General features: G+C 35.6%; 1 protein-coding gene across 1 annotated transcript in view; it reads left to right on the forward strand.

The window, feature by feature from the left end:
- Positions 1-2335: 2335 nt before the first annotated feature.
- The window catches only part of C1H5orf34 (chromosome 1 C5orf34 homolog), a 29623-nt gene continuing 4896 nt past the window's right edge, over positions 2336-27062 (forward strand). The window contains exons 1-9 of the mRNA XM_044657755.1: positions 2336-2530; positions 2694-2783; positions 12577-13229; positions 14461-14550; positions 14956-15079; positions 17913-18004; positions 19132-19201; positions 23439-23594; positions 24931-25025. Coding sequence (XP_044513690.1) covers positions 2336-2530; positions 2694-2783; positions 12577-13229; positions 14461-14550; positions 14956-15079; positions 17913-18004; positions 19132-19201; positions 23439-23594; positions 24931-25025 — 1565 coding nt within the window. The remainder of the gene's footprint in view (positions 2531-2693; positions 2784-12576; positions 13230-14460; positions 14551-14955; positions 15080-17912; positions 18005-19131; positions 19202-23438; positions 23595-24930; positions 25026-27062) is intronic.

Raw genomic sequence — 27062 nt, forward strand, 5'->3', positions numbered from 1 at the left:
GCATAGATATATATAATAGTTGAAGCCAGGTCATAAAATAAGTGTAGAGAGAAAAAGCAGCCTGAGAAATTAATTTAATTCTCATAACTCCTTGGATGAAGTATGGTATTTTATAATTTACAGGTGATGGAAATGCAACCCAGAAAGATTGACCAATTTTACTAAATGTAACATAGATATTACTGAACAGACATTAAAAACAATGACATGATTGTCAGCTTGCTTTTTCCATGTGATCTGTTAATTGCTTTTGGTGGAAAGTCTTAAGGTTTCTCTCAACACTAATTTTTTAATCATATTTTTGCATATGCAACTTCCATTGCAAAATATATTTCTTCTCCTATACCAAGCAAGCCATTCCTTTTGTAACCAAGCTAAACCAACACATAAACTGTGTACAAAGCTTTTGTACTGTTCAAAAGTTAAATCCTTGTACAATGATGACATCAGCTACATAGAGGGGTGAGTAAGTCAGCTTTCACTTCTTTTCCCCCACTCAGAGGCCTCCCTTTGTACTCTGTCGTTTTATACACTGACTCTAAAGAAGAAAGTGACTTTTTTCAACTTTTATCTGTGGATACTCATTGCTATTCTTTAAACATTTATTGAGCACTAAAAAAAATGCTAATTATCTGAAAACATAGAAATCATCTGTTGTAAAAGGTCATACTATATAAACATTTATTTGTAAAAGTCTACTGCCAGGGTAAAGTAAGCAATAGTTTTTCCCCCCAGTGAATTTGCCTCATTTAAGAGATCTTTGGCCCTAATGGAAAAGCAGATGGAACAGTGATAAGGTTCAAGTCCCAACAAACACTCAAATTAAATTTTATTTATTGTTCAGTATTCTATTGATGCCTTTTACTTGTCATGATTTCAACTTGCCTTCTAAATTGAATCTTACCTTGTGTCAAAAAAAAAAAAAGCCAAAAATCTAGTTGTAACTTTTTAACAGTGTAGATGACATTCCATTCTAATAGGCCTCTGTCCTTTTATTTAAGTGGGGAAAGTATGTCTTCTCTGTTCTCCATGACCTTCATTTTTTAAAAAAAGTAATTCAATTTGAATTCCTTTGTGATATTTTTTACATTGTTGTGCATCTTAGATTCTGTTAAAACTTATTTTCTACTGCATCATGCCTTCTATGTTTCTTCGAATTCATTATTTTTTACTGCACAATAAAATTCCATTACAATTCTTATTCCATGGCTTTTTCTAGCCCAAGCATTAGGCCTTCCACTTTGTTTGCATGCTAATATATATTGAATTTTGTTTCTGACTTTGATTTCCTTGGAGTAAATGCCCAGGAATGAGATTGCCTTGGAATAACATACTTAGCTGCCTTTGTATGAAATATATGTTACATGTCCTATAAATGTCTTTCTGATCAGTATTTTTCTTGATCGTTGAAATTTCAAAAGATTTTGTTCTAATCTAAACAGATATTCTGTATAATAGTTCAGGGTTTGTTTTTTAAACAGTAGTTTTATTGTTTTTTTTAAAAGCCACAAAGGGAAAAGTGTATACTTTGTGGAATAAATCAAGTCAGCTAACTCAAAATGATAGTTACTTTCAAAAAGCTTTTCTTCAGGGTTTCAAGAACAAACCACTTGAGTGCATATGATCATGAGAGAAAATAGCTTACATCATTTCACATATCCATAAATTCTGTGAAAAAGGATACAGAATTTCAGAAAATATTTTTGATAACAGTGTTTGAGGGAGGATAAAAATGATGTTCTGAAAATGTTATTGTGATTTTTTAAAATTGCCTATCATACTGAGAAATTAATGAGTTTTTAATTTAGAAGTAAAATGAGCACACAAAAAAGGATAGTAACAATGTAAACTTACATGCTAATGAGGATTCACTCCTTTCTTTTTGTCCCTAACACTTAGCATTGTGCAGAGGATATAGTAGACACAGCTTATTGACCAGCTGACTAGAGATTGTACCTCCTTGCTGCATTTCTATGTTAAAGACTGAGTGATTAAATAATTCCATGGAAAATTTTAATCCCTAATTTGAATGTAGCACCTGTAATGTAGCAGAAAATAGTACTGAATTTGGAGTCCAAATACTTAGTTTTTCTCTGGTTTTGCCAATTTATTACTTTGGTATCCCACAGGCAAGTCCCTTAACTTCTCTGGCTTTGGTTTCCTAATTTGTAAACTGAGGGTGCTAGACTAAATCTCAGGTCCCAAATAGCTCTAAATTTGTAAAATTGATCTGTTCTTTTATTTTAACAGGACTAACATGCTTTGAGAAAACTATTCCATGTTATGGCCTATTTAGTATAGGGTTGTCTTTGGAAAACTCTTACATTCATTAGCAATGGAGATTGAAGTTCGCATGGTGCTTTATGAAGATGATTCTGTAGAAGTACATTATGTTGATGGCTCCAAATTACAGCTTTCTCCATGTGGTTCTGAATACCTATTTGAAAAGGCACCTCCTATTTCAGCACACCCTTTGCAGCAACCAGAAAGAGTTCGTCAAAGGACCCAATTTGTTATTAGTAATTACAGAGTACGTGAGTGTGTGATATTCCAATTATTTTTTATAATATGAAAAGATCATTGAGGGAGGTTGGTGAAGATGAAAAATAATTAGTGCTCTGGATAACTGTCATTCTCTCTTGATTAAAAAATGGTTGAAATTAATTATTTTTCTTTGTTTTTCTTTCTCATAGGAACAATTACTGCGGGCTCTAGATTTTAGAAATTGCTTTTCTAGTCGTCCTTTTTTACCTGAAAGCATCATACCTTCTGAAAGAAAACAGGTAGACTTTTCTTTGTGTCAAATTTTCTTAAATGTAATCTGAAAAAGTAAACTATGTATCATAACTTTGGATCCAGTTGTTTTAGTTTGTTATTATGGCACCAGGAAATAGAATCATATGTATGGTATTTATAAGTCTATAGATTCCATGTGATAACAGCTTTGAATATTTTAATATTTAGAAGAACTAGATAATTTGTTTTTATTTACAGACCAAATCTAAACTTTTTATAATGGATGACTATCTTTTAGTTCTTAAAATCTATGCAAATTGTAAGGTCTTGACATTTAACCATTATATGTATTTTTAAATGCCATTTACAATATAATAATTCTTGTTCTTTATGTAATGCTTTTAGCAGTGACATTTTCCTGGAAAGTATTAACTTTACAGTTTCAATTCAACCCCCATAAAGCAATTAATATTTTCAAGGCACTGAGCTTAGCCCTGAGGCTAACAAATGAGATACAATCTGTTTTCTCAAGAAACTTACAGTTTAACAGGGGAAATAATACACAGATACAAATAAATATAGTACAAATTAAAATCTGATAATGTATGAAAAGTTCAAATTACCATGAGAGTTCAGAGAAATGGTAAGGAAAAGTTTCATAAAGAAGGAGTCATGCAAGCATTAAGTAGTTTCTACAAGTGCTGGTGGGAAAAAGTTCATTACAAACATAAGAAACAATCTAAATACATATAGTACATATAGTACATACATATACTAAATACATATAGTAGAGGTTACAATTAGTTTTAAAAAGATTGAATGGTTCAATCATTCATTGAATGGTCTGAAGCAAAAAATATGGGAAGAGAATAGCCTGAGATAAGTATAGGAAGATGATGTCCTAGAATTGAGGGCTAGAAAAGATTATAAATATAGACCTAAAAAGACCCTTATAGAAATTTTTTCTACTCTAAACCTCTCATTTTACAACTGAATAAACTGAGCCTCAGAGATATCAGTTGACTTGCCTAAGGTCCCAGAGGAACAGTATCTAATAGAATTAGGACTGAAACTCAGGTCTTCTGAATCCTGAAGTCCAGGTGAGAACCAGACTCTGGAAGCCTTGGAATGTTAGGTTAAAGAAAGAAAGGTAATTAACCTTTTAATATTAGGTGATTGGAAGTATAAGAGTAAATAAATAGATCAGGAGAAAAGATAGATTTGGGGGCAAAGCTGAGTTCAATTTGAGATTTGAGACCTTGAAATTGAATATGGATCATAGACAGTGTACTGTGAAATGTAAAAGGGCCTGCCAAAAGAAAAATGTAGGCTAGTGTTTTTTTGGTTTTTTTGTTTCTTAATATATATTTTCTGGAAGGCCATTTGAACTTAAAAGGCAGCATTCCAGGGATATTATTTCTAGAGTAATTATTGCTATATATTGTAGTTGGCTTATTAGGTAACAGTGATTGACCAATCAGTACCTGAAAAAGAAGAAATTTTACCTTCATTATTTCTTACTTCTCTTATTTCTCCCATTCATGCAATCTACATTCCAGTTCAAGTGACTGGCTCTGTGTCCTAAATATGCCTTGTATTTTCCTTGTCTTGTTTATGCTGCTATTCCTTATGTTGACAAAAATTGTTCAAAAGCTTCTTAGGACATTTCCTATGGTCATATCTGTAATTAGGTTGGAGAGGCCAAGGTTCTCCCATATTGCAATTTCCCAAGGGCACAAACTCCACCTCCCATCCCCGCTATCCTCCAGTGCTTCCTGACTTTTTAGGATTCTCACATCCAGAATCACCAAGTAGTCCATCTCCTAGAGCAGTGATGGCAAACCTAAGACACACGTGTCAGCACTGACACTACGTAGCCAATTTCAATGACACATGGCTCATAGAGAGAAGTATGGGGCCCCATGCCAAGGATGAAACATTTGCTGTAGTGTAGACACTCTGTGCATTATAGATGACAATTCTACTTATATTAATTTACCTATTTTGGTTTATTAATTACAGTTATATACTACGATTATGCATTTTTGTTATTTATAAATATCGCAAAATTATGTGTTTTTTTTTTCTTGAAGTGACACACCACCCAAGTTATACTCGGTTTTGACAAATTTTGACACACCAAACTCAAAAGGTTGCCCATCACTGTCTTAGAGGATCCTGTTCCCCTCCCATCCCAATGCTGTACAACCCTTCTACCCCTTATAGCAGGTTCCTCTTTCTTCTCCCTCTCTTTGCCTGGCCTTTTGAAACTGAACCTTGAAGGTCCTGCTCCTCTGCTGGCAAGTCTACCCCACTGTACTAACCCAGTTGTTCTTCCTTTTCTTTTCCACCTCTCTTCCCACAGTGCTGGCCAGTGTGACTTGGACCTGACTATGGTTTTAAGCAGTTAAATTAGATTGGTTCAGAGGAGAAGGTGTAGGTGTGAGAAAAAATGAAGAGTCAAGAATGATACTAAGATTTCTGTACAAAGTGTCTAGAAGAATGTTACCTTTAACAGAAATTTAATAGTAAGGGAATGAGTAGATTTTAAGGGAAAGGTGAGCTCAGCTTCAGTCATTTAATTTGCAGTGTTGAGATGCAGAGGTAGGTATATCTAGGTAGATCAGGCAGTTGGAAATTCAAAACTAGTGCTCAGAGGAAGGGCCAGGTAGTAAGAATCAACTTTGGAATGACCTCTATCAAGTTAATTGAAACCTAGCAGGCAAGTTTGGAAAGCAGAGAACAAAAGAGGGGCTAAACAGAGAACCAGAGGAAGAGAAAGACTAATTAGATAAAAGACATTGAAAAGGCAACTTGTAGAAAAAAAAAGAAGCAAAAGACAGCAAATTTATGGAATCCAAGGGAAGAGAATCAAGAACAGATTTGTCTGTAGTATTCTTTTCTTTAATCCTTACCTTTCATCTTAGAATCAATACTAAGTATCAGTTCCAAGGCGGAAGAGCCTTTTTTTATTCTTTCATTTTCTAATTTTTATTTTAATAAATTTCCACGTGAATTTTCCAAAGTTATATTATCCAAATTGTTTTCTTCCTTTTTTCCCTTTTCCCTCCTGGAGCTGGTAAGCAGCTCAATCTGGGTTTTACATGTATTATCACAAAAAAAAACAAAAAAACATGTTTCCATATTATTTCATTTTTATGAGTGAATAGTCTTATAAAACCCAAACCCTAAAACATCTACCCAAATAAAGAAGTGATAAATCATATGCTTCCATCTGTATTCTTACTCCAACAGTTCTTTCTCTGGAATAGATTTTTTTCAAACATCCCTTAGAATTGTCCTGGATCATTGTATCACTTTTAGTAGCAAAGCCTTATCATATTTCATTGTTCCACAACATTTCAGTTACTGTGTGCAATGTTTTCCCAATTCTCCTTATTTCACTCTGCATCAGTTCATGTAGGTCTTTCCAGTTCTTTCTGAAATCATACTGTTCATCATTTCTTGCAGCACAGTAGTATTCCATCACCATCATATACCATAATTTGTTCTGCCATTCCCCTACTGAGGAATATCTCTTTAGTTTCCAATTTTTTTCCCCACCACAAAAAGAGCAGCTATAAATATTTTTGTGCAAACAGGTCCTTTCCCTCTTGTTTTTTTAATCTCTTTGGGGGGGAAGCTGGGTAGCTCAGTGGATTGAGAGCCAGGCCTAGAGACAGGAGGTCCTAGGTTCAAATCTGGCCTCAGACACTTCCCAGCCGTGTGACCCTGGGCAAGTCACTTGACCCCCATTGCCTACCCTTGCCACTCTTCTGCCTTGGAGCCAATACACAGTATTGACTCCAAGATGGAAGGTAAGGATTTAAAAAAAAAAATCTCTTTGGGATACAGACCTAATAGTGGCATTACTGGATCAAAAGGAAGGGTATACATTCTTTTATTGTATTTTGGGCATAATTCCAAATAGCCCTCCAGAATGATTGGATCATTTCACAACTCCACTAGCAATGCATTAGTTCCTAATTTTGCCACATCCCCTCTAATATTTATCATTTTCCTTTACTCTCATATTAGCTAATCTAAGAGGTACTTCAGAGTTGTTTTAATTTGCATTTCTCTGAACAAGAGTGATTTAGAGTATTTTTTCATATGATTATTGATAGCTGAAAACTAGCTATTTGTATCCTTTGATCATTTATCAATTGAAGAATGCCTTGGATTCTTATAAATTTGACTTCATTCTTTATGTATTTGAGAAATGAGAACTTTACAGAGAAATTTGTTATGAAAAATTTTTTCCCAATTGATTCCCTTCTAATCTTGGTTGCACTGGTTTTGTTTGTACAAAAACTTTTTAACTTAATATAATCAAAATTGTTCGTTTTATATCTTGTAATGTTCTCTATCTCTTATTTGGTCATATTCTTCCCTTCTCCACAAATCTGACATTAAACTATTCTATTTCCCCCTAATTTACTTTTTAAAATTGTTTTTAAACCCTTAACTTCTGTGTATTGGCTCCTAGGTGGAAGAGTGGTAAGGGTGGACAATGAGGGTCAAGTGACTTGTCCAGGGTCACACAGCTGGAAAGTGTCTGAGGCCGGATTTGAACCTAGGACCTCCTCCTCTAGGTCCTGTCTCTAGGCCTGACTCTCAATCCACTGAGCTACCCAGCTGCCCCCCCCCCCACAATTTACTTTTAATATCACTCATGTTTAAATCATATCCATTTTTACCATATGTGGGTATAGGCTAGAACCTAGGACCTCCTATCTCTAGGTCTGGCTTACCTAGCTGAGTTACCTAGCTGCCCCTCTAGAGTGTTTTCTTAAAAGAATGATGGTTAGTGTGAGCATTTAGCAAAGAATGTAGTCATCTCCAAGAGCCAACATACTTCATCAAAAACAGTTCTCACTTGCTTCATTTCCTTTTTTTTGACTATAACTACTAGACTCCTAAATCAGAGATAAGATTAGATAAATTTAGTTAGATTACTTATGTTTTAGCACAGCATTTGATAAACATTTCCAGGGCAATTCTTATGGAAAAGATGAAGAGTTGTGGGCTAGACAGGTGCAGTTGGGATTAATGACATAACCAGGCCCACATAGCAGTCATAAATGGTTCAATACCAGCTTGGAGAGAAGCCTCTACTTCAGATTTGAGATTAACATTTTGATTAATGACTTACATAAAAGCATAAATAGCATGCTTATTAAATCTACAGAAGATACAAAAGGTTGGATAGCTGAAGTAGATGACTGAGTCAGGATTCAAAAGAACTCTAAAGCTACAATGCTGTAATGTTCTTAATGACAGAATTAATAGGGATAAATGTGAAGCATTACATTTGGGTTTAAAAAACATCTCAAGTACAAGATGAGAAAGACTTGTCTAGCTAGCAGTTCATCTAGAAAAGATCTGGAAGGTTTTGGTTTTTTAAACTCTTACCTTTCCTCTTAGAATCAAAACTGTGAATTGGTTCCAAGGCAGAAGAGCAATAAGGGCTAGACAATGGGAGTCAAATGATTTGCCCAGGGTCACCCACCTAGGAGGTGTCCAAAGCCAGATTTCAACCCAGGACCTTCTGTCACCAAGCTTGGCTCTGCCTCTACTGAGCCATCTGGCTGCCTTCTGAATAAGTCTTTTAAAAGATTACTGCTCAGGAATCCTTCTTACCAATTCTTTCTGTGTCTTTGGATATAATTCATCTGGACCTGACAATTTTAACTTATTTAGGGTTAGTTAGCTACAGTCTTCTCTCAATAGCTCATTAACTATCTTGAGTTACCCATTAGGAATTTTTGTTCTATCATTTTTTTGTTCTTTCATTTCCTGTCTGGGAATCTTGATCTTTGGGAGAGAAAATAGGGGCAAAATAAAGTTATTCTGCCTCTTTTCAGTGCCTATTATCACATCCACCACAATTCCTACTATCCCTTCTTTGAACCTTCTCTTTTTCTTAATAAGACTTGAAAAAAACCCAATACAACTTTTTGTTCTTTGAATTCATCACTAACTTCTCATGTCATGTTTTAAGATTCCAGATGTTCTTTTTCTTTTTTTTTTTTTTAAACCTTTAACTTATGTGTATTGGCTCGTAGGTGGAAGAGTGGTAAGGATAGGCAATGGGGGTCAAGTGACTTGCCCAGGGTCACACGGCTGGGAAGTGTCTGAGGTTGGATTTGAACCTAGGACCTCCTGTCTCTAGGCCTGACTCTCAATCCACTGAGCTACCCAGCTGCCCCCTCCAGATGTTCTTATAGAACCATTCCACTCTTTTATATCCACCTCTTTTTGTGTTTTAAGTTCAGTGACTTTATGCATTCATATCATACCTTTTTTGCATAGCCTTATCTTCTTCCTCACTGAAATTTCCATTTATTCCCAACTTTAATTCCTGAGAACTTTTTACTCTTTCTGCATTGATTTCCTCTGTTGAATCTTATACCTTGCAGTTTTAACTGTCCTTTCAGTGTACCTTTTGAAGTCTACTCTCCCATAATGTAGGGTACATGTCAGACATGGATTTTGCTTCCTTTTCTGTCATGAATTCTAAGATCATGTGATCATTTTCCCCTTCTTCCTCAATTATTCTTATTGTTTCTATTTTATCAACCAGTTTTTCCTTGTTGATCTGAGAATAGCAGTTCAGGCAGGTTAAGAATAGTTCAAATCCAGCCTTAGACACTAGCTGCGTGGCCCTGGTCAAGTTATTTAACTTCTGTCTCTTTTTCTTCAACTATAAAAATGGGAATAATAATAGCACTTTACTCCCAGGGTTTTTTCAAGGATCAAATGACATAGTATATCTAATAATAGATGTATAAAGTAGTGGATACACAAAGTCATTGAATAATGTAGATATGTAGTATGTAAATTCCTTAGCATGGGACAGGCATATAGTAGGTGTTTAATAAATGCTTGTTCCTTTCCCCATTTCCTCAGTTATTTGAAGGAAATTAGTCGATTGACTTTTATTTAAGGAGTATCTTAGCAGATGTTCAGATAAGTAAATTTTCCCAGTTGCTACTATATGTCTCCTTGCAGCCTTATGATCTGTTTAATGAACTCATTTATTTTTTCTTCTGGCTGGGTAGTGTAACAATTAAAAGGGCCAGCAAGAAATGAATATTAGAAGGGAGATGGAGAAAGTCTATGTGGTGCGTCTCTCCTCCAGCTCTCCCCTGGAATATACACTGGGAGACTTTAAGGGGGTTTCACCCCAAAACTGGGTGAACTGGATGGTCATACCGCCCCATAGGAGCTGGGGGTGAGACTTCCCTATAAGATGAGGTATGAGATACCCCAATCTGATTCTGAATAAGGAAGAGGTTCACACAAACCTCCCTCCAATCAGTTAAATTCACAGTGGGTGGTCCGGCTTCAAGATGGAGGCAGCCAGACCAAGCTGTGGTTTTCCTCTCCCTTGTTGTCTCTCAGGCACTCTGGAACGCTATCTGACTGATGAATGGCTTTTATTATTCATAATCCAGGGATTGGGGAAAGGGGTGAAGGGCAGAGGGATTTTGGGGTGCCCTCTTCTCTATTTCTATGGGGTCTGTTACTTAGGAGGGAACCTTTGGGGTTCCCACTCCTAAGCTTCTTCCCCCACCCCTTCTCCTTCTGTTTCTATTTCTATTTTTCTGTTTCTATCCTTTTCTATAATTATAAGTTTTGACTGAAACGGAGTCTCTCAGCAAGGTTGGGTGATGAGTGAAGGAGACTAAGAGATCACTCCCAAAATGGAGTCCAAAAACTTAGCTGACTGGTTGAAGTCTTGATGGGTGAGATGCGATGGAATGGCCTTGATCAGGGAATCAGGGTTTCAATTTCCAAAGGAAGATCCTCAGGAAGCCCTCAAGACTGGATCCGAGCTGTGATGTCCTACTTCTCTCTTCTCCCAGTCCTCCAACTGAAGACCTTTCCTCTCTTCCTCCCCAGAGAAATTCCCAGAATTCTCTCTGGTCTCAACTGTCAGCAACTGTCAGCAACTGCCTTCTCTGGCTCCTTTTGTCCCCATCCCCCTTGCACAAATCCCATCCTTACAGTAGTTTATCAGAACAATATACCTTTTGTTTTCCTCTCTGCTGATCCTCACCCAACTGCCTTCACTGGTTCTTGAATTATCATGTGAAGAGAACCCTTTCCCAGGATCATGCATGAGGTCTTACCTGTATCCCTACACTCCTACATACATCATCTATTGTAAGGTTATGTGACTGAGTTTGACCCAGATGTGATTCAATTTGACCTGGAAAGGGGAGGGAGGTTAAAAGGTTGGAGACATGGAAGTAGGCTCTTTTTTTTTTTTACTTCAGTAACCAGCCAAGAGAAAGGTGGCTGAGGTAGCCATATTGAGACCACCCATGTGGCTAAATAGAATAGGTCTTTCTCTCTAACTCTCTGCCTTTACCTATCTAAGTAAATTCTAATAAAATTTATGAAAAATAAGGACCATAGTCCCAACTTTATTTCTTATGAAAGAGGAAGGAATGGGCTTGTACCTCTAGTGGCTAAGCTGCCTGATAGTGGAAGAAAAGGAATTGGTTATGCAGTAAGGAGGCAATACAGGGCATAAGGGATTTAAGAATGGAGAAGAGCATATTGTTGAAATAGTCAAGATTCTGAAGAGAAGCTGAGCAGCTGTGTTAGACTGAGAAGGGTAAGAAATAAGAGAATATGCCTTCATGATTGATGTTAACTATAGATTCACAATTGAGGCTGCAGGCTAGTTAGACAAAATGATGCTCTGAAAAGGCAGTTTTATAGTTAAAAGTCTTGGCAATGAGCAGTTTGAGTGACGATGAAGTCTAGGGTATACCTTAAACATGCTGGGTGGCAGAAGTAGAGTGTGGGTAGGGATGATAACAGTTGGGGAAGTTAAGGCTAGATTATTAGAAGGGACTTAGAAGTGAGAATATTAGTTATTGAAAAAGATAGGATTCAGAAGGACAGGAAGACTGTAAGCTAAGTGCTTACTGAAAAATGTGGGAGAGAGTAGAGAGCAAAAGATGACAGGAACAAAGTTTGGGGAAAGGGTTGTAGAATCAGTAGTGTGAATAGCCTGTGTGATGCAGTGATAGTGAAGATGGAGTCATAATACCCAGGTTAAAATCCCAGATCTACCACTTACTACTTGTTGCTACCTTCAGCAAGTTACTTTCAAGGGTCCTCAGTTTTCTATCTGCAAGATAAAGGAAGTTAAGCTAGATCACTTTTGACTTATAACTGGTTATTTGATGTAAGAAAAGGTTGTTGCATTATGGTGGTGGGATAATGTTCTAGAAGTGGTGATGAGGGAGTGAATAATGTGCTAGCACTTCCTCTTAGCTCCTTTGTCTATCTATCAGTGATGGCAGTAAAGTTCTGAGAGAAATAGAGAAATTTCCTGAAAATCATAATTTTAGTCACTGTAAGAAAATGGGAGGACTATAAGAGGACAAGGTCAAGGATGAAAGAATGTGCTGGCATTGAGGATCCAAAAGAAATAAGGTGAGCAGAGGGACAGTAAGGTTTGGGAATAATACTGTGATCAACTGGAATGATAGTATAGGAAGGGATTTTGTAATCTTAAACCATGGAGAGGTCAGAGTTAAAAGAGCTTTATATAGAGCCCTGTGGTTTTAGGTGGCTCCTAGTGGCCTGTATTTAACCAGTGATGGCGACTCTGGCTTCAGACGGGAAGCTGAATTAGTACCAGTGCTTCCTTTATAAGCATCTCTCAGATAATCTACTGTTGCTGAGGCAAGATCTTTAGTCTCTCAACCTTTGATTCTAATATTGCTTAAACTACCACCTCTAAATAAACAAAAAAGTTGAATTGTTTGCAGAAAATGTTTAGTATAATCCTTATTTTATTTTATTTTTAAACAGTCTGTCTTCACTAATATCTCAGAAGTCAGGTGGCCCAGTCACGATACTCATAATGCAGTGATATCTCTGGATGATGGCACGGTGAAGATTTCATCTTTAGATGGTTATGCTTCTCTTTGCCTACCGAAAGAGCAACATGAATTTACTATACAGTTTTTATGCAAGATCAGCCAAAGGTCTCACTCACTAATGGTACTATCAGAAGAGAAGAGTAATAATTTAAAGAAAGTGGATAAACACTGTGGAAAAGCAAGCAAAAACTGTATGTTTAGAACAACTCCTGTTGGACAGAGTTTGAAGAATAAGGAAAATGATTCATATTGCCATATCACCAAATCCAAGGAAGTATTAGGGGCAAATAAATTTGTAAATGGATCTGAAGGGAAAGAGCTGGCACCTTTGTATCACAAGAAATACACATTTGTGTACATATGGGTGAAGCAGTGCTGGTCTGTGGACTCCTGTCCAGAAGAATGGAAATACCCTTTATCTCTGGCACTTAACTTTCTTCATAAACTTAATAACACGTTGAAAGCTGATCAGACTGCTAGCCAGGTTACAGTCTTAGCATCTGGTATTTCAAAGGAGGGTGACGAGGTTTCTGTTCTTCCCAGAGCTCTTCCCCTCAGCTGTCATAATCCACATTTGCACAGGTAATGAAAGAATTATTTATTTTTCAGAAAAGGTGTACTGTCAAAATTAAAGATATTTTCAAAAAGTCTTGTTTCAGTTCTTAAAATGGGTATAATAGAATTTATTGTTTTTATAGAAATTTTGGGATATACCTCTGTTTCTTAGTTTATTCATTTTTAGTCACAAATTCCCAGTTAAGTCCAGTTAGTTTTGTGTGCACACATAAAAAATCCCAAACCAGCCAACTATCCCATACCATTCATGCTTAGCCTCAGACCCTAACTCAGTTTCATGTCAAATAAATATAACAGTGAAGTTAAATAAAGCATCATACATGTTGTCCTGTTCAATCCTTATCACAGTTATTTGAAATAGTGCATGTATTAGTACCCCCATTTTACAGATGAGGCAACTTGAATCTCAGTGTCATTTTTCCAATGTTAATCTAAATCCAGTTCTTTTTTACGAGGAAAGATGTCTAGATAGTTGAATTGCCTACCCATCACCAGTGTTAAAAGATATGAGTCAAAAATGATGGTAGACCTGAAGAAATTTCATCATTGCAGAAAACATACAGGCAAAACTTTAATGCCCCAAATGTTGGTTAGTACTTATAACAATAATGGACCAAAACTTTTGAAATTCTCAGAATAAAAGAATTCATTAAAAAACTTAAAATAATTTAATAATCTGGACTAATGTTTTTAAAGTTATTGATACTTTTAGTTTTTACATCAACTATATTTCCCAGTATCCCACCCCCCCACGCCTAAGAGTCATCCCTTAAAACAAAGAGTACAAAAGAAGGAAGAAAGTTCCATTTTGAACCACTGTTAATCAAGTCTGATACTATATTCCAAATCTGTATGTAGTCCATTCACCTCTACAAAAGAGGGAAGGTGGTACATTCTCAGATCTCTTTGGTGCCTATTTTAGTCATTAAAATTCCACACTGGGCTGAATCGGCATTTCTGAATGATTTTTTTAGTATTTATTATCAGAGTATTGCAGAAAACCATCAAAAAAGTTTATCAATTTAAAAAAATAAAAATTATTAAAAAAACTTGATCAATTTAGATAAATGTTTTTCCACTGGAATTTAAAAAATTTATTTTTATTTTTCATACTCTAAATTTGGGACTGGAGGTAGGAATCATTCCATGATTATAGTATTTTGTTGTTTTTTTTTTTTTTCAGGTAAACATCAAAATACCACTATAAATACCATGTTTGTTTTTATTTTGTAAACAGGTGGAATTTCTCTGATTCATCTTTACAGGAACAAGAATACACCTATCCTGAACTAATAAAAGTAGTGTGGTATAAAGGTACTGTATTTAGGTAAGAAACTCATGTGACATAGTTTATTTTTTTAAAAAACATTACCCACATATGAGCATCCTCTGAATCAAAATTTCATTCTTACTGAGTATTGAAATTCTCAGAATAAAAGAATTTCTTTCTTTTTTTAAACCATTACCTTCCACCTTATAATTAGTACTGTGTACTGATTCCAAGGCAGAAGAGTGGTAAGGACTGGGCAATGAGAGGTAAGTGATTTGCCCAGGGTCACACAGCTAGGATGTGTCTGAGGCTAGATTTGAACCTAGGACTTACTGTCTCTAGGCCTAGCTTTCAATCCACTGACCTACCCAGCTGTCCCCTACATGGTTTTCTTTAGATGTATTCGTATACATAGCAAAAAAAAAAAAAAATCAGTTTGAACTTAACATTGCTCTTTTCTAGACTTACTCATGAAACTGTGAACTCAATACAAATTTTCCCTGGTGATGGATCCATTCTCAAATCAGAAGGAGCTTTTTGGGGGAACTATTTCACATTGTCTTCAGTACACAAAGGATCAGAACAAGTAGGTCTATAATAATAATATAATCTCCATCCAACAATACTATTGGTTGAATAGATGTTTTTGATGCTTTTAGTTTAGCCTTCCAAATTGCAAGGATATGCTTCATGAAATAAATTGATTTGAAATACAATTATCATAATATACTGCCCAGTCATGGCACAGACTGCATTATTATCCAACTTGAAAAGTTTCATTATACTATATTCCATTATAATGTATTTTCACCCCACTGTCCTCAATTTGTCTTTGCAATCTTGGTTTAAAATATAGTTAGGTCCTGGATACAAATCTGGCCTCAGAAACTTCCTAGCTGTGTGACCCTGGGCAAGTCACTTAACCCTCATTGCTTCATCCTTACCACTCTTTGGCCTTGGAACCAATACATAGTATTCATTCCAAGATAGAAGCTATGGTTTATTTTTAATAAAATAAAATATAGATAGTCTATATTTCTTCCAGTATATGATTGATAAAGTTTTTTGACAAAGAAAGTTGAAGCCAATAGCACTTGAGCACTTTGAGCACATATTATTTCTGTTGTTCACTTGCTCAAAGTGTATATCATGTTTTTCTTAATAACTAAATTGGTTATAATTTTTTAGACATTAATAAATGTTACTCTTTTGAGTTTAAATTTTCTGGCCAAATGGATGCATGAAGAATGCTATGAATCATGCTTAGGGTTAATGGAAGATTAACAAAGTGATTTGACTTGCTAGACATAATTTGATAACGATGGGCTTTAATTTACTTTGGGGTACTGGTACTTGACATCTCTCCCTTAAGAAACATCATAATAGTATCCCATTTTTCTTTGCAGGATAGATTGTACTAAACAGACTTTTCCTCCTATCTACAATAGAATAAAAAATGGCATAATTGCTTAATTAAGCCAGGGGGCAGGCAAGACAGTTGAAAATTAAGTCAATCTTAACATGCAGTGTGTAAGCATGGAGGAAAAATGTTAGGACATATAATAACAATTAGCTATATTCTTATTTATATACTCTTTTAAACTTGCAAAGCACTTAGCATATATTATTCCCATTTATAGATGAGGAAGCTGAAGCAGACACAGAGATTAATTTACTTGGTCAGAGTCAAACAGCTAGGATGTTTCCGAGACAGAATTTGAACTTCCCGATCCAAGTTCAACACTCTATCCACTGTACCACCTACCTACCACAGATAGAAACCGTATTCTTGTCTGTAGTAATGTCTCCCCCTTTATGCAGAGCTCAAACTAACAAAGCAATTTTGGTCAAATTTTTTTTCCCTATACATTAAATTCACTTTTGTGTTTAAATAGGATGAGATGAGGAGAAAACAATGCTCTGGCATAATAACTGGATTTAAGTAAGCAATGTTTAAAATTATTCAAGAACATAGATGCAAAGTGATTAGATACAAGATAGTTTGGGAGGATCCTGGCAATTAGGGGTGATCAAGAAAAACTTAATGTAGTTGACATTTGAACTACTTCTTGAAGGAAGAGAGAGACTGAGATAAGAAGAGTTCATTCCATGAATATGGGGATGGCTGATGCAAAGGCATGGAGACAGGAAGTAGAGGGCATTTTATGTGCCAAGCAGAGGGAAGGCTGTTTTGACAATACTGCATAGTGCAGGGTGGGGAATGGTATCTGATAGACCAGAAAGATAGGTTGGGCACAGCTGTAAAAGGTTTTCAAAGCCAAATGGAAGAGTTTTATATCTCATCCTAAAGACAAAGGGGTGTGACAAATTGGTTTTACTAGGGAAGTACGTGGTCAAACTTCAGTAATGGTGTCTTAGATGAACAAAAGTGGAGAGCAGCTTAAGGCAGGGAAACCAGTTAGGCTATGGTAAGATGGCAGCTATGTGTGTAGTAGTAGAAACAGCTAGAATTAGCAACCGTTTGAATTTGAAGGAGGAGGAAGAGTTAACCAACTGGAAGAGTGATGAGGCTTTCCATAGAAGTAGCGAACTTTGGAAGAGGGATGAGTTTTAGCAGAAAAGATAATGAGTTAAATTTTGGACATGTTGAATTTCAGATGTCCAGTTGGGTAAGTCGGGAGAAATTGGGATATATAAGTATGTGTCATCTGTATAGAGATAATTAAACTCAAATTGAAAATAGTGAGGTTGCTGAGAGAGTGTAGCAAGAGAAGAGGGTCTCAGTGGAATGGTTTGTCAGCTCCGGGAGGAAGAAGGAAAGAGTTGAAATAATAAAATAAGCCGTGATTAGAGATAAATCCAGGGATATGCTAGAGCAAACTCTCACCAGCTTATAAAAGCCAATTTTTAAATTTTCAGCGTTAGCATTTACTCCCCTGAAATCAGCCAACACTACAAATCAGGGTTTGATTTCTTGTTTCGTTTACTGTCTAAACTAAAAGTAAAGAAAATGGTAATACTGAAGATTTAATTTACAGTGAATTCTTCAACAACCAATTGTTAAACATTTACCAGCTCACACCTACTAGACATAGCTACTATTTTATAGATTAAGTAGCAGCTATTGCCTTGTCTTTATATAATAATAAGGTAAATTCTTCATTTCCTCTAAAATACAGTGAGGGCAGTGATGACCTGATAATCACATGTTTTTTAAAAGGTACTAGTTGTACCAATGCAACTATCAATAATATGTAAATAAGTCTTGATTGATCACACATGTTAAAACCAGTGGAAATGCGAGTTGGTTATGGGGAGGATGAAGGGGAAAGTAAAAACAAGAATCATATAACCATGGAAAATTTTTCTAAAAAAATAAAATATTTAAATCTAAAAAAAAAATAAAAGTTACTAGTTATACCAATTTAGAACTAATTTATTTCTAACTACATTTTCAGAGAGAAGAGAAAATGTATTCAATACAAAATCTTCCTCTGGATCGACCAGGTAGTCCATATTCTGTGCGTTCCCTTATTATACAGGCTACCAGGTGAGCTGTACAACTTTCAGCTTTATGAAATACCGTGTGTGTAAAAATGCTACAACATTTTCTTTTACTTAGGGAATAAGATGAGCTGGTAGGCACTCTGAAATTGTGTAAACTTAGGTGAACAACTTTTTTGCTGTAGATAAAGATCTGGAGTCACTGATTTCTGATCTCTAACATTCTGTGACTGGGTGTATTTTCAGATACATTTGAATACAAAAAATACATTCTTTTTGGCATGCCAGTAGAAAAAAGACATGGGGGGAGGGGGTGCTTCCAGTATCTTTTTATGTCTTTGTCACTGGTGATTACAGCTTTTTACTGATTTGTGGAATCATAGTGAGAATAAAATTTCGTCCTGCATACTTTTTAACCATTATCTTTACATTTTATTCAACTAGGAAGAGACCCAAAACCTAATGCATGTTTCAGACACCTATTTCTTTATGCTTCACATTGATGATCTCTTATGTAATAAACTATAGCATAGGGAAGGCTAAAGGTGCTTTGAGAACACTTTTGCCACTGTCTCTGGACATCGTTACACTTCAGCAGCTCCTGCTTCCCTTAATCTATGTGGCTCTTCCTTGAAGAGATAGGTGTCTGATTGTCTAGACCTAGGGATTTGAGAGGTAGCAAGGCAAAGGACATAGAGAAGCAGTTTTACTCTCAGAAAGACCTAACTCAAAATCCTTCCTCTAACAAAAGTTGTTAAACTATTGGTAACTATTGATAAGCTGCTTAACCTCTCAGCATCCCAGGTAACTGTTCAAGTCTATAACTATAGAGGAGTAGCACAGCTACTCCCTATTGTTGGAGAGAGTTTCTATGCTGGCAATTCCTCATACTAAAGAAATCACAGGCCCAGATAAAAATTTTTTTAAATCAAGGAAATCAAAGAGAAACACCCCCAACTGAGATATTAGGTGAAAGGGTAGGAACAAGGGCTCACCCACAGGGCCTTTAAGCATCAGTCACTGGGAGAAGAAAGATTATGGCAAACCTTAATACAAGTGAATATTGCTTTTGATTTAAAATGTTGCATGGTCCTGTGATTGAAGCTATTATTAAGAGCTAGAATATGCCACTTTAATTGCTAGTATTTAACTTAGTTTTTTTCACATTTGCAGAATTCTTCAACATTGTGTCAAAACTAGACTTTCCTTAAGCCATAACTATAATATATGCTGCTGGAAAATGGTATGTACTTGGCTCAGCAGAACAAAATATTACCTCAGTAGTCCTTCTCAAGCAAAGTGGCTTCTACCACCTCTGACCCTTTCTATTCTTTTAGAATCTTCCCCTTTTGGTGATATTTTGCAGATAAATCTCTCAGTACCTTTAAAACTGTTTTGCTCTCTGATTCAGATTCCTTCTATGTGTATTTAGTCAGGTCTAACCACTAGTCTTTTTTATCTTCTGAAGTGCTATAATAATTTTCTTATCTAGTACATCAAATACTAAGAGGTAGAGTCTGTACAGAATAGCTTCTATTTCTGGTGATGATCATTTCCATTACCAAAAAGAAAAGAATACTATAGAAATGCTTGGTGGAACAGTTTTCTGTTACATTATTTTTTCTTCTAGTTTCATACACAATCATCTCAGGTAAATGTGATTTAGCTAGATTTTTATATAGTTGTCCTCAGGGTCGTTTTCAGGTGCTTTTTTAAAGGTGATATAATTTTCAGTCCTTATCCTCCATAATGTTTTGCAGATAATCTTGGGCTCCAGATGTGTATTGCTTTTGGCTTCTACATCTCTCCACTAGACAAAAAGAGCAAATATTAGACAATATTTGGGATCTTTTGCCCTTATTATGAGAACTTGTAGTAATATCTTTACTTTTGAATATTTTTCCATTTTTCAATGTTTGCAGCTTGTGTGAAGAGATTGAATAGGAACTACTGTTATCAAACTTGGCAACTTTTCATTTTTATCCCAATTTAGATAAGATTTTTATCTTAACTTGAACCAGTTGACAGTCTTGTCTTCACACAGATAGCTCATGGAAATGATTCCCAAAGTAATAATCAATCAGCTTGTTTCTGTTAAAATATAGAAAATTTTTGTGATGATGTTTACTGCTTGCCATATTCAGTGCCTTCTGACTTTTATTGTACTTAACCATATGAAAATATGCTCCAAATTATAAATAAGTAGAGAAATGCAAACTAAAGAACTTTGAGCTTCTGCTTTGAACCCATCATATTGGTGAAGTTGAAGAAAAAGGAAAATGATAAATGTTGGAGGGGCTACAGTAAAAGAGATACATTAATGCACTTAGTGGAACTGTTAATTGGTCTAGTCATTCTAGAAGCAATTTCTCACCATGCCCCAGGCAATACCACTATGAGACCCATTCCCTAAAGAGATCAAAGAAAGGAAAAGGACCAATATGTACAAAAATATTCAGAGGAGTTTGGGGAGTAACAAAGAACCAGAAACTAAGATTCCATCAAATGGAGGATGGCTGAACAAATTATGATATATAAATATGATGGAATACTGTTGTACTATAAAAAATGATGAAAGGATGGTTTCAGTGAAGCTTTAGCCTACAATTCATGCTTAAAACTGATTTACCATTACATTTACTATTTAGTCCCACAGAAATACTTAGTCAAATTTAACATGCACAGTCAAACTTAAGTAATCTAGAACATGTAATCGTCTCTTCACCAATACAAACCTTCTTGAAGTGTATCACCAACCTGATTCCTAAAATTCCCAGTAAACATGTCTCCTAGCAGGGCTCTTGACAAAATTGTCTCAGTGCCTAGCTAGAGGCTGTGTGTGTATATCTGTCTCTGGGGTGGTTTCTGCCTAGTCTCCATCAGTGAGTACTGCCCTCAAGCCAGCATTGTTTACTGTTCAGAGAAGGCAGTTTGTCTTAGCACAACCAAGGAGTAGGCCAATGACTGAGACCTCAAGGTTGTTTTTATGGTTCCAGCTATGGATTTTAACTAATTCCTCTCAGGTTCTGATTGATGGTCTATTACCTAGTTTATTTACTATACACTTTGATTGGTAGATATATCAACTATTAACAAAGTTGTTTACAATATTTTCTCATTGGTAGCTTTTTATATTTGGAGTTTCACGTGTTAGTTGTTTATGAAACACATTATTTACCTAACTACTATACAATGTCTTTACTTATTGAAAAATAACCTAATAGCAAAACAACTTAGTCAAAACATCTTTCATAAAATAGAGGTTTAAAACAAAATGGAGTTAGTTATGCTAAATTTACATATTTCCTCTCACTACAGATTATATAAGGTGATAAAGAGTGAATCAAGTAGAAGATAATATATACAGTAACAACATTGTAAAAGTAGACAACTTTGAAGGCCTTAAGAGCTCTGTCCAGTGCAATGCAATGACCAACCACGATTCTAGAAGACTAGTGAAGAAGCCTGCTACCCAGCTTTTGATAGACCAATGATGGACTATCTGGGGGCATGGCCAATGCAGAAATTTAGATTTCCTGCCTGAATATACATTTGTTATAAGGGTTTTGATTTTACTTTTTCAATGTTGAGATAGGAAGGAGAAAAAATTGATTTTTGTGGGCAACGTAAAAACAAATTGTTAAAAAAAAACTATTTTTTTAAAAAGGTCATGACAAGCAGATATACTTTCTGCATCTCAATTTTCCCCATTGCATTTTCAGTGTATCATCAGTCAGCCTATAACAGTGATGGCAAACCTTTTAGAGATGGAGTGCCATGTCCCTCCCCAACCCTGAGTGCCAGGCATGCACCTTATCCCCCACTCTCCCAGGACACATGTGCGTGTGCGCGCGCGCACACACACACACACACACACAGATGGAGTTGCTCCCCTCTAGAGGAAAGAGGGAGAAGCTCTATCTGGGTCCCTCTGCCTTTCTAGTAACAAACAGGGGGTGGGGAGCTGCACATGTGTCCACAGAGAATGCTCTTTGTGCTATAGGTTCACCATCACTGGCCTAAGAAATTAAATGGGAATTTTTTTTTTAAAAAAACCCTTAACTTCTGTATATTGGCTCCTTGGTGGAAGAATGGTGAGGGTGGGCAATGGGGGTCAAGTGACTTGCCCAGGGTCACACAGCTGGGAAGTGTATGAGGCCGGATTTGATTAAATGGGAATTTTGAGGGAGTTTTGCAGAAACCACAGATGGACATGCAAAGGCCAGCAGTCACAGAAAAAGTATAGAGACTCAGAAATGCATAAAATATATGGATGGTATTGTGTAATATCAATATATTTTATCTTTTATACCACAAAAATGCACACAGTTTCTTTTTTAAAGTTAAAATAAGTAAAAAGTTGAAGTGTGTGTAAAGAACTTGAAAGCCAGCAGATGACACAAAGGCTAGAAATAGATATCTTAAAAACTTTAATAATTCTTAAATGCATTTAAGGTAGTATAACCACCCGTAAAAAAAAAAAGAAAATTCAGACTTCTGGTACAAATGGAGGGCCAAGTAAAACTAATCCCCACATTTGTTACTTCTAAAAATACGTATTTCATCCTGCATCTTAAACCCCATCACTTTCATCAATTCTCTGGAATCACAGTTGTCTATTATGATCAGAGTCCTCAAGTCTTTCAAAGTTATTTATCTTTAAAATGCTGTAATTGTATAAATTCTTCTAGTTCTGTCTTCCTTCTCAGTTCATCAAAGATTTCCTAGGTTTCTTTGAAACTATCCCTTTCATATTTCTTATTGCACAATACATATTGTTCTTTTGCATTCATTTAACATAATTTGTTTAGCTGTTCTCCATTTGATGGGTATCCTTTTAGTTTAGAGTTCTTTGCACCTACAAAAAGATCTACTATAAGCATTTTTGTACATTTCAGTTAAGCCTCTCCATCTTAAGTGGGATTGGTCTTCAGATAGCATACAGTCTGTGTTTTAGGGGAATAACCTTCAAGAAAGCTAGTCTCACAAGATACTAAAAAGAGTCCATTGAAGGTTTTGAGAAAGTTAAAATGTTTTTCTTTCAAGACTATGATATAATTTGAACAATAACCATAGCAGATAAAAAGACATTGAAGGAGGGGCAGCTGGGTAGCTCAGTGGATTGAGAACCAGGCCTAGAGACAGGAGGTCCTAGGTTCAAATCTGGCCTCAGACACTTCCCAGCTGTGTGACCCTGGGCAAGTCACTTGACCCCCATTGCCCACCCTTACCACTCTTCCACCAAGGAGCCAATACACAGAAGTTAAGGGTTTAAAAAACAAAACAAAAAAAAGACATTGAGGGGTAGCAATCTGCATTAATGAAGAGTACCTACAACTAATGAGATTTATGGATCCATCGAAGTATAAAAAGTTAAGTTCAAGACTTTGTCAAGTTCATTGACAAAAATATTTTACTGTTGATTATTTAAACATCATTAATGAATAACTGCTTTTTCTCCCCAATGTACTTGGTTTTAGGTTTCTGGATCAAATGAAGGGAACATACCAGTACTTTTGAGAGAAACCCTTATTCCCATGATAGGAAGATTTTTTGTATACTCTGATGATAAAGTATATGCTATCTTTTTGGATGGCATTTCCCTAAGCCTAATTTGGAACTTTGGAAAGAGACAGGTAAATATATTTCAGGGCAGCCTGCCTTTTTTATTCTGGAATTTTGATATTATGTGTGTACAAATATAGAGCATCTTTCCCCATCATTATCTCTCAATGGAAACCTCTAATTGAACTGAATAGAAATCTATCAAAAACCTCCAGCCTCTGCCTTTGTAGCCCAGCCCTTAGGAAATGCCTTTGAAACCAGTTTTCTCATTCTCTTGTTATTACCACATTGGAAAAGAGGGGAAAGCCCCTTACTTTTCTGGAGCAGCAAAAAAGAAGGAAGAGAGGAGTAACTAGGTGGCTTAGTGGATGGAGAGCAAGGCCTGGAAATGGGAGGTTCTGAGTTCAAATGTAGCTTTATACATGTTTTAGCTGTGTGACTGTAGGCAAGTCACTTAATTCCAATTGCCCAGCCCTGACTTCTCTTTAAGACAGAAGTTAAGAATTTAAAAAAAAGAAGAAGAATCAATTCTGCCTTCTAATTCGGAGGGAGAAGAGAATTTTGGTGTTCTGGTTTGTTATTTTTAATTGAGACAGTAGAAGAGAAAATCACATTCCAAGTTCTAAGTAATAATTGGGGATTAATTTTCCCATATGAGAAAGTATAGTAATGTAATTCATCAGGTTAAATAATCTTCTGTAAGTCAGTTGAAAGCCTAAACATTTTTTATAACTTATTTCTATGGCAAATTATTTTCAGTATTTAATTCCCACATAATTTTCCAAACATCCTTTCATTAGATCTAGATTCAGATTTGATTTCAGACACTTATTAGCAGTCTAATCCTGAGCAAGTCATTTGACTGCTCTCTGCCTCGGTTTCCTCATCTGTAAAATGGGGATACTAAAAGCACCTACTTGGGTTCTGTAAGAATCAAGAGATGATATTTGTAAAGTACTTTGCAAATTTTAAAGTGCTCTCTCTGTAAACCTCAACCTTTATTATTGTTATAAATTGGGATTATGTATATTCACATTTGAAATGTGCATTGGTAGTGTCCATTCTACAGAATACAAAAAAAATGGAGAAAATTGTGGTGTTGACTCAACTTCCTTTATAAAATATATAGAGCCATGGATTATACTTTTTTGATTTTGAAAAAAATAACATTGAATGATGCATATTAACTTCATTTCAGTTCTTTTTGTTAATTTATCTGAATGCAAGGATAATTTGTAACAATAATATCCACATTCCAAGGTAAAAACATTAATTGCATTTAAATTATCTGCTAATTCTTTGCTGATTCAATTATTGAATATTTCTGTATTACATGAAGTAGAAGAGTATTTTTTTCACCTTTAGATTTATGAGGCTTTTCTTTCTTTCTCCTCTCCTTTTCCTAAGGTAAATCAAGGAGTCACTTTAGGTTGGTGTAAATTAACTCTTCCAGATGGACAAGATCAGTTAATTCAAATTGAACATCCTGGACAATTTGAAAGGTACTTATCTTTTCCCCCATATGTTGGTGTTAGGAAATGAAATATTAATAATTCTTTTACTTTTCTATCAAAAGCAAGAGTTTATCATTCAATTGTTACAGCTTTCCAAACTAGATATTGGTAAAAGGAAGCATTTCATTAAGCAGCAAAGCTTTCTCTTGTGTTAGTTATAAATATGAAAAATGATAAAGGCTGGTATAAATATATAAATTAGTATTTTAATTAAAGCCATGTTTATAGATAAAGTTATCAGACCACGTGCTTGTAAGCATTCAAAACTGCTGCCTCCATTACTGTCTCCTGTTTCCTGGCCCAGAGCCTACTCGCAAAGAGGCCACTCCCTCCTAACCCAGGAGATTTAAACCCTTCCCTGCGTCAAGACGTAAGCCTTCCCAAACCCAAAAACCGGAAACGGAAACCCGTTGGACCGCGGGAAATGTAGTTTGATACATTTCCCAAATTTCACTTTTACAGTTAGTAGATAATATAACTGATGTCTTGCTAAAAGCAAATCTTTATGAATTCTAACTAGTTTGCCTATAATAGAAAGAAATGGCCTGCATCAACCTATTAGGTATAAATAATCTGTGCTTTTATATCAGTTGACCATTTTGTAATAATGGGCTTATTAGAATTTCTAAATTAATAAAACTTTACATAATTCAGCTTGCCTATTTTTGTAGAAAAAAATGGAAAAAGTAGGTATTGGAAGGAATGGTCTGAGGTTTCTTCCAGCTAAATTGGCCAATGAGGTGTTATTTTTCTGTTGGTCACAATGGAAAAAGATTCTTCTTTCTTAAAATTGTGGCTTGTCCTATTTTATTCTACATAATACCATTGGATATGACGACATTTTTCTCCTATTTCAAAAAAATATACATTTTAAGTAATCACAAAAGAATGTTCATCTATTTTTTCTACTGACTTTATTTTAATTTTAGCATTTGTTGATGTTCAAGTTTGTTGCTTTCAGATGCTATTACTTTTTAAAAAAATTGATACCTTGTCCAAACAATATCTCAGGCCATATCTCCACATTTATTCATTAAATTCAACGAGTTTTGTATTGCTGATTTTTATGTGCACTGGTTGAAAATGTGTTTATTTTTGAATTTCATCAAATAAGCCTTTATTTAGTTTTTTATGTAAAACTCTCACAAAAATAAAAAGTAAATTGAAATTAATTTTGTTTGGGAGGGATGACCTTACAAATGAAATTGGATTTTCTATTTCAAGGAATCCATGTACTAACTTTGTTTTTATTCCTAAACTAAATTTGTTAGATATTTCAAGTTAATTTTTTACTGATGAAAGAGGATCTTCTTTTATTATCTAGGCATAAAAATAAGAGTTTAAATTTAGGTTTAGGTATAGTTTAAAATTTTAGAACTTTCCTTACTTAACACTTTATCTGCTTTTTTATTACCAGTCTTTTCCCAAATGGTCTGCAAGAATATTTTGCCTTCTCTGAAATAGATGATTTTGTGATATAAAAATATATGTATATATTTATGAGGGTTTGATGTTGGAAAGAGTGACAGACCTAATGTGAATCTGTCACCTCCCCTCTCAATACTCTACTTTTACTAAAGACAACAGAGAAGGTCTCTCTGGAATGGTGGATGTCCAGAGAAAGGGAGCCAAACCTGGATGCTAAAGGGAAGGCTTCCCTATTTGGAGAGGTGGGTGGTAATGCTGGTTGATCAAGCAGGGACCTTCTCCTTACAGAAAAAATGGAGTCTGAGCACAGCAACTGCTCAAGCCCCTTTTCCCCTCTTTGCCTCATGGAATGACTTCTCGATCTGACTGCGAATTGGTTTATTTTGTAGATGAACAAGGTAGCTGGAGAAGGGAGAGGATAGAGGAATCAAGAGGGGGATAGGTTTGAGGGAAGAGGAGACCCTATTTGGGGTTTCTTGTTTTCAGCTGAGCCAAAGTGGCTCCACTGCAACTTAACTCTCCTCTTCTTATCTAGTGAAAGTCTCTCTCCTACCTTAACCAGTGGCAAGTGTCCTTCTTGGGAAGGTCAAGGGATGG

The sequence above is a fragment of the Gracilinanus agilis genome, chromosome 1, assembly GCF_016433145.1.
Source record: "Gracilinanus agilis isolate LMUSP501 chromosome 1, AgileGrace, whole genome shotgun sequence".
Classification (NCBI taxonomy): Eukaryota; Metazoa; Chordata; class Mammalia; order Didelphimorphia; family Didelphidae; genus Gracilinanus; species Gracilinanus agilis.